We start from the raw sequence: 15411 nt of genomic DNA, 5'->3' as shown, positions 1-15411 counted from the left end.
ACACTCTACACGGTAATGGGACATAACCCCAAACTCAGTGTGTGACCACTTCCATAGAGCGGTAGCACACTCTACAGTCCTGTAAACTTATAAGAATGAGTTACTGAAAAGGCTCCTTTGTGTGTGAAAGCTTTGCCAGATCATATTATTGTCTCTCTGTCACTGCTTGCATACTTTTAATAAACTTTGGCACAGCAGAAATTTGCAAAAATTTGAAACTTACAGTGGGCAACCTAGACTCAGAAGAAATTAATGCAAGAATGTAAATGTGTAATTAAACATTCATTTATCCCTTTCTAGCTTATCAAGTGTACGTAATTCCATTTCTTGTCATACTCCGCACCTGTTCTGTGTTAGTGTTTAGTGTCTCACGTCCGCGTTTTGTGTCCGCTCTTGCTTTCCGTAGTCTGTTCATTCACTCATTCAGTTCACCTGTGCCTCGTTTGCCCGTTCCTCACACTCACACCTCATTGTAGTCCAATCACCTGTGTATTTATACCTGTATGTTTGCGGAAGTTGCCATGTTTGCCAGATTGTTATGTGCTCGCCTCTAACTGCCCAGCGGTTTCTGGATTGTCTGTTCATATAAGGTCGGGGACTGGCGGAGAGCCAAGAACGACTAAGGGTATCCCTTATAGGCGAACGTGTTCACCACAAAAGCCCGGAAGATCGAGGAAACAGAAAATGCCTTGGAGATAACTCCGGCCAAAATAAAAGGAACAGCCCACAAAACGCCCACCGGAAAATAAAACGACCCTTAAAAACCAGGGCGAACAACCAAACAAAAATGAGTGCTGAAAACGAGCACTGTAACCCCAGACCGGGGACAAAATAAAATGACAACCTAGTATAAAACACTAGGCACGAAAACAAAGAACCTTGAGGCGCAGCTCAGGAAAAAAACACAAACCAAAATACATGTACCGGGGACAACGTCCCTCACCCGAAAGCTCACACGAGCTGAAAATGAAATCAAAGAAAAACAAAGAACCTAACGGAAGGCGTCAGCCGTGCACACAGCACCAACAGGCTGAGCGTCTTCCTTACCTTTTCTTTTTGTTTTGTTTTTTAAAATGCGACAGAAACCCAAACCTGCATGATACCTGACTCAATAAGGCTCAGAGTCTTACCGTGTGCATACCGGCTTGGTGTCAGAGCGAACGGTAACACCAAAGCGTCGACCGATAGTCAGAGAGTGTTATGCCAGTGGGAACAGAGAAACCAAAAGCAGACAGCGGTGCAGAAAAATGGCAGGTTTAATTCCAAAAGGGGCAGACAGAGCGGAGTCAAAAAAACAGGCCAGAGTCAAAAACCAGGGGGTCAGTCCAACAAAGCAGAGCTACAGATATCCACAAAGCAAAGAAGAGTCCAGGGAAGCAGGCAGGGGTCAGAACTGGAAATCCAGATAAACAAGGGCAAGAGCAAGGAAACAAGGAGGCTAGAACTGGGGGAAGGAATCAAGGGCTCAGACAAGAAATCAGGACAAGACGAACTAGCCGCATGCAACTGAAAAGGACAGGTATAATACACAGGGGAATGAGACAAACTAGGTGGGGCATGGGAGTGAGGGCGGTCTAACAAATAAACATCAGATGAGACACATGAAAGGGTAATAGGACAATAACGAGGGGGAAACGAAAACGCGGACTGGATTCACAATGACACACATGTAATACAAACGGCTCCGGACTAGAGAGTAGACAATTGCAGAGAATGAGGAGATGCAGAGATAGAGAGAGACAGGTGCGAATACTTCGCTGAAACTAAGCAAGTAATCAGTGATAGAACAGGGAGGCGGAGTTACGGAACAGAATTGAAACTGGAGATGCGTTAGTAAGTTAGTTACATGATTTAAATTACAAATACCCAAAACTAGTGAATGTTGGTTTGTTAGTTTGACAAACTGCCCCACATATCAGTTTATTTTCTCACTTATTTAATTTTGGTTCCTACCTGTTTAGTTAAGGTGAGGTTCATTATCATTGTTTCCATACAACACTTTTTGGAGATGAACCACTAAGCAGAAGCATAACAAGGAAGCAACACGGACTGTCTCCACACACACAAAGAGAATTTAAGTGATAACACAAGTCAAAGAGTTAAATGTAAACAAGGGAAGACGGGGACAGAAGATGAAGACAAGATAAAGCCCCTTATGGTAGTGCAGCCTACGAGGTATGTTATTGATGTGTTTGTGAAATTTGTACTAAGATAAGCTAGGCTAAAGCCGTCCATTCATGTGTGTGTATGTGATTGTTTGTTTTCTATTCTCTTCAGTTCTCACGGGTTGGGTCGGAGCTGTAATAAACCCTGTGTTTTAAAACGGTCTCAGGCCTCATTGTTCACTACCTAGAGGAGCTACAGTTAGTATAATTAGTACTGTACAAATTCTATGTTAGTTGGGATTAGTGCTATGTACAAACATGAAATGGAGAGAAAGCAGGAAGTAAGGAATGCAAGATTGGAAGGAAGATTGAACCCCGGAACTACCGTAAACACCCGAATAGTGGGGCATGCAGACAAGGGAGTGACTGGACTAGTAAACATTCAGACTCCGACATCACAGGGGAAGACGAGTGCAAAGACTAATGAACAGAACACCAGACATGAAAAAATAAATAAATTACAAGACTAAATATAATAAACAATGATAAACTAACACACAGAACACAGGAACATAACAGAGAGGGCTTTAAATACTTTTCAGGAGGTAGGCTCCCCTGGCACTAATGAGGGCCAGGTGAAAATAATAAACCCCTGGTGGTCCCAACCGGTACTACTTCCCAACCCTGACAGTTCAGGTTTGTGTACCCCGACTTTCCCTTTGTACCTTTGCCCAGTCGGACTGCCTATTCCAGTACAAACTCTTGCCTGTGACATCGACTCTGTTTTGGATTTTCTGTACTGCATCTGTATGCTGGTTACCGACCCCTGCTTGTGTGACCACCCCTGAAGTTAATAAAGACTTCAATTCTATGCATTCTCTGGTTTTGATTGGTTCTTCAGCCATGCGGTCTGACATTTCTACGTGCCTAGACTTGCTCACACAAAGCCTACATACCTTCATGAAATTGCTCTCATTCATTCATTTACAATACAATATGTTAATGCAATAGACTTAATTTACAAATTAAGTGAATTAATTTGCATTCTGCATTGGCAAAATTTGCTATCGCTAAAAGGAGTCATCGACAATGATAAGCCTAAGGCATCTGACTCCTCCGTTGTATGTATATATATATAAAAAAAGGTAATTAAAGCTCATTAAAAATGAACTCAAATGCCGGCTCCCTAGTTAGCATGCACAAGTGCTCAGCAATCAAGTTAGAATATCAATCGAGGGAGGATTAACAGCCCTTTTAAAGGAATGGAGGGCAAAGAGCTCTCACAAGCTATTTTGTGACTTCATGTGCAGAGGGACTACAATACGTTCGTGCTGGAAGGATGTTCCAGGCAAGGGGAAGTTTTCAGGTGTTTGTCCAGCACAACTACAATTTCCCCAGGTAGGTCGCCTTGTGCTTGTTTAACATCTGCACTGAGAGAAGGAGAGAGAAAGAGAGAGAGCACAGGTAGAAAATAGAGCTAGGAGAGAGGGAAAATAAAATAACGAGGAAAAACACCTAAAGATAAGTGAAGGGAGGGAGGGAGTGGACATAAAGATACAGTAAATGGGATGGAGAGAGTGACAACTACTCGATCGATTCAAAAGAGTAGAAGAAAAGAGGGCTGGGGAGAGAGAGTACGCACAGTCATGAAACAGACAGAGGCGAGATTTTGTGTGAGAGGGACACACACACAGAGACAGACAGGCAGAGAGGCAGACAGGCAGAGAGGTAGACAGAAAAAGAGAGCACACAGGTTTGGAACACACAGAGGAGAGAGACACATAGAGAGAGTGAGAGACAGAGAGGGAGGGGGAGAGGGAGGGAGGGAGAGAGAGGGAGGGAGGGAGGGAGAGAGAGAGTGAGAGAGAAAGGGAGGGAGGGAGAGAGGGAGGGAAAGAGAAAGAGAGAGGGAGAGAGAGAGGAAGAGAGAGAAAGAGAGGTTTCAAACAGACAGAGGAAGCGGTCTCAGTCCATGTTGTTTACGACAGTTAAGTGCAGCACTGTCATAGTCCCCCCTCCAGCTCTCCAGGACAGAAGAGGCTCCGGGCTGCGTCAAAGACCAACAGGCCAAACTCCTGTCCTGTTTCCAGGTACCGCTGCCTCAACGTGTCTGTAACGTTGCCCCAACGCATCCATAACCTCCATTCAGCCTGTCTGCAACGTTGATTCAGTGAGTCTGTAATATTGATTCAGTGCATCTGTTATGTAGAATAGAGTGTCTATAACATTGCCTCAAATCATCTTTAGCCTTGATCGCGTCTTTAAAACTGGTTCAGTGTGTCTGCAACTTCGATTTGTGTCGGGAGCAATTTCCTTGAATGTAGTTTATCTAAAATGTTTGCACTCTGTAGAGTTTACGCTGCATCTATTACATTGGTTTGCTCAACAGCGTCTGTAACATTATTTCATGATTGCCTGCCACATTGGATCATTGTGTCAGTGATGTTGGCACAACTTGTTTGTAACATTGGCTTAACGTTTCTGTAACATTGTCCTTGCAGATGCGCTCTGTACTGGCACCCTTATTGCTGGGGTGGGAAATCTGCACTATTGATGGTAAAATTTCAGCAAAAGTGACCTCACAGTGATACTAATTAGCCTTGCACTATAGAGGAATATTTAATTACGTTGTTATTGCCTAAATCTTCACTCAAAGCCAATGTTATTATTGTGTTATCAATTAGCCCCGTACTTTATATCAATAAGTGATTACAGTGTTATTAACTAAAAGTTATATTCACATTTAGACCAAAAGGTTATACAGCGTTATTAAATGACCTCTCACTGTAGACCTAGTTATCACAATCTCACTATATACCAATAAGACTTTACAGACTATTACATAACCTTCCACTGTATTTCCATATGTAATTAGACTGTTATTAACTAACCTTTCACTGTAGACCAATATGTTATCATACGGTTATGAATTAACTGCATACTGATAACTGGTTGGTGTGTCATTAACAACCTTCTCACTGTGGACCAATACGTTATTATAGTGTTATTAATGAACATTTTACTCTTTATCGATAAGTTATTACATTGTTATTAACTAACCTGTTTGTGGGGCTGAATTGTGGACTGAAGATATCCAATTCTCACTAACAGTCCGAAAAGGGAGAGTCAATGTTATAGAATGTGTCAAATCGGAGTCACAGTAGTACATATTCCATGTCTGCACATATTTTCACAATTAGCAACCCACTGATTTTATATTTACCCTGATATTTAATGAGTTTGAAAAATTTTTGTAAACTCTTTGTAAAAGGTATCATTTGAAAGCATTAGTTGACTAAACTGAACTCCCTGGGCTGTAAATATGGGAAATCTATTTATGACATCTATAAAGCTATTATTTTCATGTCATAGCATTTCAGTATGTCCTAAATGTTGATTTAATATCCTCATGTATTTATGACGTCTACAAAGCTATTCTAAATTAAATTAAATGAATTTATTAAAAGCGTAAAAATGTAAATCATTAAAAGCATCAAAATATGAAAGATTAACAGCTTGTTAAAATTCATAGCTTGCCCTGTGGTTTGAATGAATATCAGCACACCTGAAATATTGTACGTATGAGAACCACTGGGCTTGGAAGCAATGCAGTGACATGGAACAGTGCTCACAATAACGGCCAGGGTCTGTTTCTGAGCCTGCAACTATTAAATATTTAAAATATTAAAATATTATTAAAATATTAGTGTCAAGACGACCGTGCCATCCGCCCACCGATATACAGTTAAAGCCCTAGACCTGGCCTGCTCAGTCCCTGAACTGCAGTCCGACAGAACATCTTGTACTGCTGTGTAAATGGGTTTTTACACATTCATTTAAGGCTCAGGCTCCGGCCTGAAATGAGATCTTATCTCTGCCATGTTACATTTACATTTTAGTCATTTGGCAGACGCTTTTAATCCAAAGCGACTTACAAGTGCATAGGTTCTACCACAAGTCAAAGCATCACATCCAGAACAAGAAAAATACACCTGGACTGCTGTTCTAAACATATAGTCGTCATTATAAGTGCAATTTTTTTTTTTTTTTTTTTTTTTTTTTTTTTTTTTTTTTTTTTGGGGGGGGGGTTAGACAGGGATAGGGGTATCAGAAGGGGGGGGCGGGGTAAATCAGGAGGGGGGACTAAGGTAGAGTTTGAAGAGGTGTGTTTTGAGTCTGCGTCGAAATAGGGGGAGGGATTCTGCTGTCCTGACAGTGGTAGGCAAGTCATTCCACCACTGCGGAACCAGAACGGAAAACAGGCGTGAACGTGCAGCTCGACAGCCAGGTGCCCGTAGAGAGGGAACCGTAAGGCGACCAGAGCTGGCAGACCGGAGTGGTCTAGCTGGGGAGTAGGGAGTGATCAGGGATTGTATGTAATGTGGGGCAGTCCCCTTAGCAGCCTGAAATGCCAACACTAGGGCCTTGAATCGGATGCGCGCGGCAATAGGAAGCCAGTGGAGGCCAATGAGAAGCGGGGTGACATGAGCCGACCTGGGCTGACTGGTGATCAAGCGGGCTGCAGCATTCTGGACCAGCTGGAGGGGCTTGATGGCGCACGCTGGGAGACCGGCTAGGAGGGAGTTGCAGTAATCCAGGCGGGAAATGACGAGCGCCTGGACTAGGAGCTGGGTGGCTTTCTCCGTCAGGAGATGACGGATGCGGCGTATATTAAACAGAAAGAACCTGCAGGTTCTGGCAGTGGAGGATACTTGTGGAGCCAGGGAGAGGCAGTTATCAAGAGTCACCCCAAGATTCTTTGCCGTACGGGAGGAGGAAACTACAAAGTCCTCCACAGTCAGTGAGAGGTCGATTGACGGAGAGGACTTAGCAGGGATGTAGAGAAGCTCAGTTTTAGCAAGGTTGAGCTTCAGGTGATGGGAAGTCATCCATGCAGAGATATCAGCCAAGCAGGCAGAGATCTGTGTGGTGATTTGGGTGTCAGGGGGGAAGGAAATGAAGAGTTGGGTGTCATCAGCGTAGGAGTGATAAGAGAAGCCGTGGGAAGAGATAACAGAGCCAAGAGACATGGTGTATAGCGAGAAGAGGAGAGGCCCAAGAACCGAGCCCTGCGGGACTCCAGTTCGTAGGGGTTGAGGGTCGGAGAGTGCGCCCCTCCAAGTCACCTGGTAAGAGCGACCAGAGAGGTAGGAGGAAAACCAAGCGAGTGCAGAACCTGTGACACCCATCCCAGACAGCGATGAGAGCACAATCTCATGGTTGACTGTATCGAAGGCGGCCGACAGGTCGAGGAAGATGAGGACAGAGGAGAGGGATTTTGCTTTAGCAGAGTGGAGTGCCTCAGTGACCGCGAGCAGGGCGGTTTCAGTGGAGTGGCCACTCTTGAAGCCAGACTGGTTGGGGTCATGGAGATTGTTGTGGAGAAGATAAGTGGACAGTTGGGAGCAGACCGCCCGTTCCAGGGTTTTAGCAAGAAAGGGAAGAAGAGAGACAGGCCGGTAGTTGTTCAGGGCAGAGGGATCGAGAGTAGGTTTTTTGAGGAGGGGAGTGACTCTGGCCCTCTTCAGGGAAGAGGGCATGGTGCCGGAAGAGAGGGAGGTGTTGATTAGAGAGGAGAGAAAAGGGAGAATGTCCTCAGATATAGATTGTAGGAGGGGAGAGGGGATGGGGTCAAGAGGACAGGTGGTCGGGCGGTGGGAAGTAAGGAGTTTCAGCGTGTCGGCGTCAGAGAGGGGAGAAAAGGAGGTTAGGGAGTTGGGGAGGGTAGGAGGGTCAGCAGGGGTGGAGGGTTGGGAGAAGGAATTGCGAATAGCAATGTCCCTCCGCATGGGGAAATATGAACTTCCGAGTGTCGATTGAATTAAGAAACACAAAATATACATTTGAAGGCGGCACGGATGGTGCAGTGGGTAGCACTGCCGCCTCACAGCAAGGAGGTCCTGGGTTCAAATCCCCGTCGGCCGGGGCCTCTCTGTGCGGAGTTTGCATGTTCTCCCCGTGTCTGCGTGGGTTTCCTCCGGGTACTCCGGTTTCCTCCCACAGTCCAAAGACATGCAGGTTAGGCTGATTGGAGAGTCTAAATTGCCCGTAGGTATGAGTGTGTGAGTGAATGGTGTGTGTGCCCTGTGATGGACTGGCGACCTGTCCAGGGTGTATTCCTGCCTTTCGCCCAATGTATGCTGGGATAGGCTCCAGCCCCCCTGCGACCCTGTTCAGGATAAGCGGGTTCAGATAATGGATGGATGGATGGATGGAAAATATACATTTGTTTTTAATGTAAAGGGATTTGGGTTGTACATTGTAGTTAAACAGATGGCAAATTAGTCATAATAATACATCTTAATAAGAAATATAATTCTAATAGTCCTATGCATTAAAAGGGTCCTGAGGCACCTGTGCATTGAAGGGTTAAACCCTTGTCGAAAGCCAGGAAGATATACTGTCAGAGGGGGAAAGTTGTGACTCACTACAGTGCTGATGTGCAGAAGTAGGCAAATGTTGTGTTTTGCTGAAGGCCTGTTTGGTTCTGAATGTTTTACATAATTACTTGTTGTACCTTTTGAACCTTTTGTTTTCCTGAGTAAAAGGGTGCTGTTGCTTGGGCTATATATTCATGTACAGAGCACTGGATGCTGTTGCTGCATTCATGTCAATCATTCTCTTCACTTTCAAATGAACCAACACTTAAAAGAGATTACGATTTATGATCCAGCTGCACTGTGTCAATTATACTGTGCATGACATTGAATATAAATAGGCCTATTAAGCTTTATCAGTTTTCATTATATTATTCTTTTGTACTTTATCATTTCTTTACAAAATGGTTTTGTGGGGTAAAAATGTATCTATTCATCCAATAGCAATAGATGCTTATTATATAATAAATAATTATAATTTAATGTAATTGAAGGGGCAGTGCCACAGATGAACAGACAGAAAAAAAAAGAAAAAATTACAATTCATATTTTGAATATAGATAGAAATACAAATATTTTTGTATTACCACTTTTTTGGGGGGAAAGTAACTCATATTAGAACGTGCTTAGATGAACATTTTTCCATTCCGTTTCTTGACCATTTTGGAATTTTTTTACTATTTATTTTGTTCATTTGGATCCCCATTAGCTGCAACATAAGCAGCAGCTAATCATCACTTATTTGATTTGTAGTTGACACTTTTATCCAAAGCAACTTCATTTGTTAATTAGATTAGACAATAAGATTGAAATTAGACTAAGATTTGATTAGATTACATTAGAAAATCCCCCTTTGGAGCAATTCAACATTCCTTCCCAGTTTCGCATTCCTGCTTCTCTCGCTAGTTAATATTGTATCACACTATACTTACTGAGAAGTACTTATATAGATATTGTACAGTACTAATTATATTAGCGCACTTACTCTGTCTATCTAATTAACTAACAGTCACTTATTTTGGGTAATTTAGATTTAAGCATGTAAATAATTTACTAACACTATCTCCCGTTTCAATTCTGCTCTGTAACTCCGCCTCTCTGTTCTATCACTGATTACTCGCTTAGTTTCAGCGAAGTGTTCGCACCTGTCTCTCGCTATCACTACGTCTCCCAACTCCATGCGAATGTCCACTTCCTAATTCGGAGCCGTTTGTCTTACGTGCGGGTCTACGTGTTTTCAGTCCTCGTTTTCGTTCCCCCCTTGTTATTGTATCATTACCTCATTATGTTTTCCACCTGTTGTCTATTTGTTTAGCCCACCTCACTCCAGAGCCCCGTCTAGTTTGTTACCTTCCCTCGTGTATTTAAACCTCAGTCTCTGCCTTGTTCTTTGTCAGAATGATGATCATTTTTAAGAGCCGAGTTACCAGTAAGCCTAATCATTGAAATTGGTTTTCCGAGTTTGCGTTGCCCTCTTGTTTTGTCTGCCTATCTGATTGTTTGGTTTTGGCTTATCCTTTTGCCACATCAACTCAGATTTTTGCCTTAGCCCACCTGTACTTCTGTTTTCTGATTTTCTGGATTATCGAACCCTGCTTGTTTTTCGACGTTCCTTTTGCTTTTTTGTTTTGGCTTGTTGTCACGTGATGTCTTGGCTTTGAACTTGAGACTGAATAAATGCAACGTTTTTGGAATATCCCCTGGTCTGCAGTTGGGTCTTCAGTACCGTACATAACAACATGTTCTGAACGTTACAGTGCAGAGGGCAATGGGCAATGAGAGGCCTAACGAGGCTTTTAGGTGCTTGTGTTTTAGCAGCTGCAGAGAGGGAGGTGGGCGAGGGATTATAATGACGCAGTCCTGAGAGCATCTGCCCGTACGTTCAATAGCTCCAGTGACTTTCCAGAGGAGGTGAGCTTTCCATTAGTGGCACTATACCAAAGATTACTAGTGGCCCTAAATTACACCAGATATTGTGAGTGGTCCAAAATTAGAGGGTCCATAACAGGGATGGTCAAATCTGGCCCTTGAAGCCAGTAGTGCTGCTGGATTTCATCGCTATCCCCGAAGCAGGACTCATTTAAACCTGGGGCACCATGAGTCAGGGCCACAGAACTATGTGGATGGAGAATCTCCATTATGATAAATCTTATGTGTGATAAATCTGGCCAATCAGTGGCACTATTTAATCAATGGACTCTCAGGTAGACAAGAAAGCCAGCCCTTGTACTGGCCTGCAGGGCCTGATTCCAGGATCCCTGGGTATCTTATTTTGCACCTCTTTTCTCTTCTCCTTCTTTTCCAAGTCCTATTTTCCTGTGTGTGTTTAAGCCTGTTTCTGAGTCTATGTATTTGTGGATAGGCTACAGCAGTAGAAGTCTAATAAATACCTAATAAAGTGCTTGGTGAGTGTATATGTAACACAAATACTAGTGTAATGCCAAATGCTAACGCAACATAATGCTAATCCTAATCTAATACCAACTACGAATTACAATGCAGTCCTAATTTCTGAGTGTTTTTTTCAGATGGTCTCAGCCACAACATCTCTGCCACCATGCCCTGCGAGACCCTGCCTTCCTCTTCTCTTTCCCCCCTCCACAAGTCCTCCTCCCCCTCCGCCCCGCCCAACCTGTCGCAGCCCCTCTCGGTGTGGAACGGCAGCGCCCCGTCCCCTCTCCCCGCGCCCCCGGCCCTGGGCATGACCTGCGTCACCATGGCGCTGGGCGCGCTCTCTAACCTGGCGGCGCTGTCCATCCTGTGCCGGTCTTCGGCCCGCTCGCGGCGCCGCTCCAGGTCCCCGTTCCTCGTCCTGACGGGGGCCCTGCTGCTCGCCGACCTGATGGGTCACCTGATCCCGGGGGCGCTGGCGCTGCACCTCCACCTGGGCGGCGGGGGCGGGGGCGGGGGCGGGGGCGGGGGCGGGGGCCGGGCGGGGCCTGGCGCGAGGCTGTGCCGGCTGTTCGGAGCCTGCATGGTGTTCTTCGGCCTCTGTCCTCTGCTGCTGGGCGGGGCCATGGCGGTGGAGCGGTACCTGGGGATCACCCGGCCCTTCCTCCACGCTGCCGTGGCGACCGCCAGCCACGCCCGGCACACTGTGGCACTGCTGGGCTCCCTGGCCCTCCTGCTGGCGGTGCTCCCTCTGGCGTCTGTAGGCAGCTACACGCCCCAGTTCCCGGGTACCTGGTGCTTCCTGCCCGTTCACTGCCCGCCCACCCCCGCTGACGCCGGCCTGGCGCTAGCCTTCTCCAGCCTGGGGCTCGCGGCGCTCACCCTCTCCCTCCTCTGTAACGCGCTGAGTGGGCTGGCTCTGCTCCAGGCCCGGCTGGCCTCCAGAGGCTCCCGGACGGACTACCTCAAGGGGGTGGGGAGGGATCAACACGGAGTCACGGGCCAACCGGCTTTCCCCTCCCCCATGCACTCGCTGGACCTGGAGATGATGGGGCAGCTAGCTGGGATCACTGTGGTCTCCTGTGTCTGCTGGACCCCCTTCCTGGTGAGAGTGAGACAGGATGTGAGCGTGAGAGAGGATGTGAGTGATAGAGACTATGTCAGTGTGTGAGGACGTGAGTGATAGAGACTATGTCAGTGTGTGAGGATGCGAGTGTGTGACAGGATGTGAGTGATAGAGACTATGTCAGTGTGTGAGGATGTGAGTGATAGAGACTATGTCAGTGTGTGAGGATGTGAGTGTGTGACAGGATGTGAGTGATAGAGACTATGTCTGTGTGTGAGGATGTGAGTATGCTAGAGAGGATGTGTGTGAGAGAGGATGAGTGTGAAGGGTGGATGTGAGTATAGTTGGGAGAGGATGTGGAGAGGATTTGAGTGGGATTCATCAAACAGTACAGACAGCGCAGTAGTCGTCTTAGGAGAAGCTGAAGTCTTTTGGAGTCTACGAGCACAGCTGAGTAATTCAAATCGCCACCTTGTGGACAAATGTGGTTGCAACAAAAATATTATCTCTAGCTCTCTCACACACACACACACACCTCACACACTTCACACATTTCCTCTCTCCCTACCTCTCGCTTTCCCTCCTTCTCCTTTCTCTCTCTCGTACTCTCTCTCTATATATACATATATTCCTCTCTCTCCATTTCTCTTTCATGCTGTCTGTCTCTCTCTCCCGCAGATCTTCACCTCGGTGTCGGTGGGACAGTTCTACAGCGGTTCTGGGCGGAGCGGCTTGGGTCCGGGCCCTCGTCCGTACGAGCGGCAGGTGCTGCTGGGCTTGCGGATGGCCTCCTGGAACCAGATCCTGGACCCGTGGGTCTACATCCTGCTGCGCCGGGCGGTGCTGCGGAGGCTGTTCACTCTGCTGCAGTCACAGAGCTCCAGCCTCAGACACAGCAGCTCCTCCGCAAACTCCGCCAGACTGGACGCCTGTCTGCGCAGACGCACGCAGACCCCATGCTGACACATTCACTCTGCTGCAGTCACAGAGCTCCAGCCTCAGACACAGCAGCTCCTCCGCAAACTCCGCCAGACTGGACGCCTGTCTGCGCAGACGCACGCAGACCCCATGCTGACACATTCACTCTGCTGCAGCGCAGACGCACGCAGACCCCATACTGACACATTCACACTGCTGCAGCGCAGACGCACGCAGACCCCATACTGACACATTCACTCTGCTGCAGTCACAGCGCAGACCGAATACTGACACATTCACACGCGCACAGGAAATACAAATACATCCACACATACGTGTACAGAATGCCTGCACATACATATACACACATGCCCACAGACACACATACACACACAGCAAATACATAGACAAATACATATACAAATACATAGGCTTAAACACACACAGAAACACACACAAATACACATGCACACACTGTAAATGCAAAGACTCACACACAGGCTGAAATAAACACTCACAGTAAATGCATACACATACACACACATACTGTATACTGTGAACACACTCACACACACACACACACACACACGCACACACACAGTAAATACATAGATAATCAGATACATACACATACACACACAGATTTGCACATTCCAAACACTTACACACGTACAGACACATTCATGCAGTTAAAACACTCACACTCACACATGCGCACACACACAGGATGTTTAAGTACACATTAAACACTGAGATACAGGCTCTAACATGTGTATAGACTGAACTGAATACTGGTGCATCACAGTGATACTGATATGAACTCTAAAATCTGTCATACATGTCATACTCTAAAGGCTGATTCAACCATACCGTACAATAAAGACTGACTGAACCACACCGTACAATAAAGACTGACTGAACCACACCGTACAATAAAGAGTGACTGAACCATACTGCTGGCGGCACGGATGGTGCAGTGTGTAGCACTGCCGCCTCACAGCAAGGAGGTCCTGGGTTCGAATCCCCGTCGGCCGGGGCCTCTCTGTGCGGAGTTTGCATGTTCTCCCCGTGTCTGCGTGGGTTTCCTCCGGGTACTCCGGTTTCCTCCCACAGTCCAAAGACATGCAGGTTAGGCCGATTGGAGAGTCTAAATTGCCCGTAGGCATGAGTGTGTGAGTGAATGGTGCGTTTGCCCTGCGATGGACTGGCGACCTGTCCAGGGTGTATTCCTGCCTTTCGCCCAATGTATGCTGGGACAGGCTCCAGCCCCCCTGTGACCCTGATCAGGATAAGCGGGTTCAGATAATGGATGGATGGATGGATGAACCATACTGTACAATAAAGACTGACCTGCACTAACCAAACTAAGAAACTGTCATACAGGCACATGGAGATATAAAATGTAGACACAGTAAATGTATCTGTTCAAGGACATGGTGTTTGTTCTTGGGTGTATTTAGACTCTGCAATGTAATGTTTTTTTTATCTCAAAACTTGCTGAAGGCTGCATTCATTTTTCAACTTTATTGTGAAGCTTAATGGTCATAGATTATATTTTAAATGGTATCCCAGCCTCCTTCTGTCTGAGGTTAAATGAGAAGTGCTTAGTCTTTTCCAGAATATTCTTGGCCTTATATTCTTGGCTAGCACAGGAATGAAACGTTCATGAAAGGTAATTTCGATATTATTTCCAAATATATTTTTCTTATTAGTGATAGTTTGATAGTAACTGTTTATATATTCCTATAATGGCATATACTGTTTATTATTTCAAAACCCCTCTGACTTGTTCTTCACAAGTTGGAGCCTGCAACTTCAGACAGAGATGCCAAGGGTGTGGACATAACTTACAAAAACCGCTGGAATGTTTCATCACAGTTCTAAATGTTCCCCCGTTTCATTTGGACTTGAACTTTGTTATAATTTAACTGATCCGATTTCACACGGCAGGTTTTAAAACCCAGCATGGTTGCAAGAGAGATTTTAGTCACAGCCTGACTTCCTCCGAAAACAATGGCAATATTTTATCATTTAGTATATACAGTACACTCATTGAGCACTTTATTCGGAACACATGCACACCTACTTATTCATGCGATTATCTAATCAGTCAACCGTGTGGCAGCAGTGCAATCCATAAAATCATGCAGATACAGGTCAGGAGTTTCAGTTAATGTTCACATCAACCATCAGAATGTGAAAAAAAATGTGTCCTCAGTGATTTCAACCATGGAATTATTGGTGCCAGACAGGGTGGTTTGAGTATCTCAGAAACTGCTCTCAAATCTATTGGGTTTTGCCATGGCCGACAGTCTCTAGAGTTTGCAGAGAATGGAGCAAAAAACAAAAAACATCCAGTGAGCAGCAGATCTGTGGGCAGGAAGCTTCGAGGAGAATGGCCAGACTGGTCACAGCTGACAGGAAGGTGACAGTAACGGAAATCACCATACATTACAACAGTGGTATGCAGAACAGCATCTCTGAATAAATAAATACCTAATAAAGTGCTCACTGAGTGTATAAAAAATCTCAATAATAAATGTAAGGTGTGTCA

At 45.6% G+C, this 15411-nt stretch overlaps 1 protein-coding gene across 1 annotated transcript; it reads left to right on the top strand.

Annotated features, from left to right (window-relative positions):
* Positions 1-11039: 11039 nt before the first annotated feature.
* ptger1c (prostaglandin E receptor 1c (subtype EP1)) lies at positions 11040-12902 on the top strand. The gene is made up of 2 exons (XM_061230538.1): positions 11040-11978; positions 12618-12902. The coding sequence occupies exons 1-2, from the start codon at positions 11040-11042 to the stop codon at positions 12900-12902; spliced, it is 1224 nt and encodes a 407-aa protein (XP_061086522.1).
* The last annotated feature ends 2509 nt before the right edge of the window (positions 12903-15411 follow it).

This window comes from Conger conger, chromosome 2 (genome assembly GCF_963514075.1).
Source record: "Conger conger chromosome 2, fConCon1.1, whole genome shotgun sequence".
NCBI classification, from domain to species: Eukaryota; Metazoa; Chordata; class Actinopteri; order Anguilliformes; family Congridae; genus Conger; species Conger conger.
Note: the sequence above shows the minus strand (reverse complement) of the source record. Positions and strands in the feature narration are given on the sequence as shown.

Coding starts and splice junctions, on each gene's coding strand:
- ptger1c (XM_061230538.1), top strand. CDS start 11,040: ATGCCCTGCGAGACCCTGCCTTCCTCTTCTCTTTCCCCCCTCCACAAG. Junction 11,979..12,617: donor TCTGCTGGACCCCCTTCCTG/GTGAGAGTGAGA, acceptor TCTCTCCCGCAG/ATCTTCACCTCGGTGTCGGT.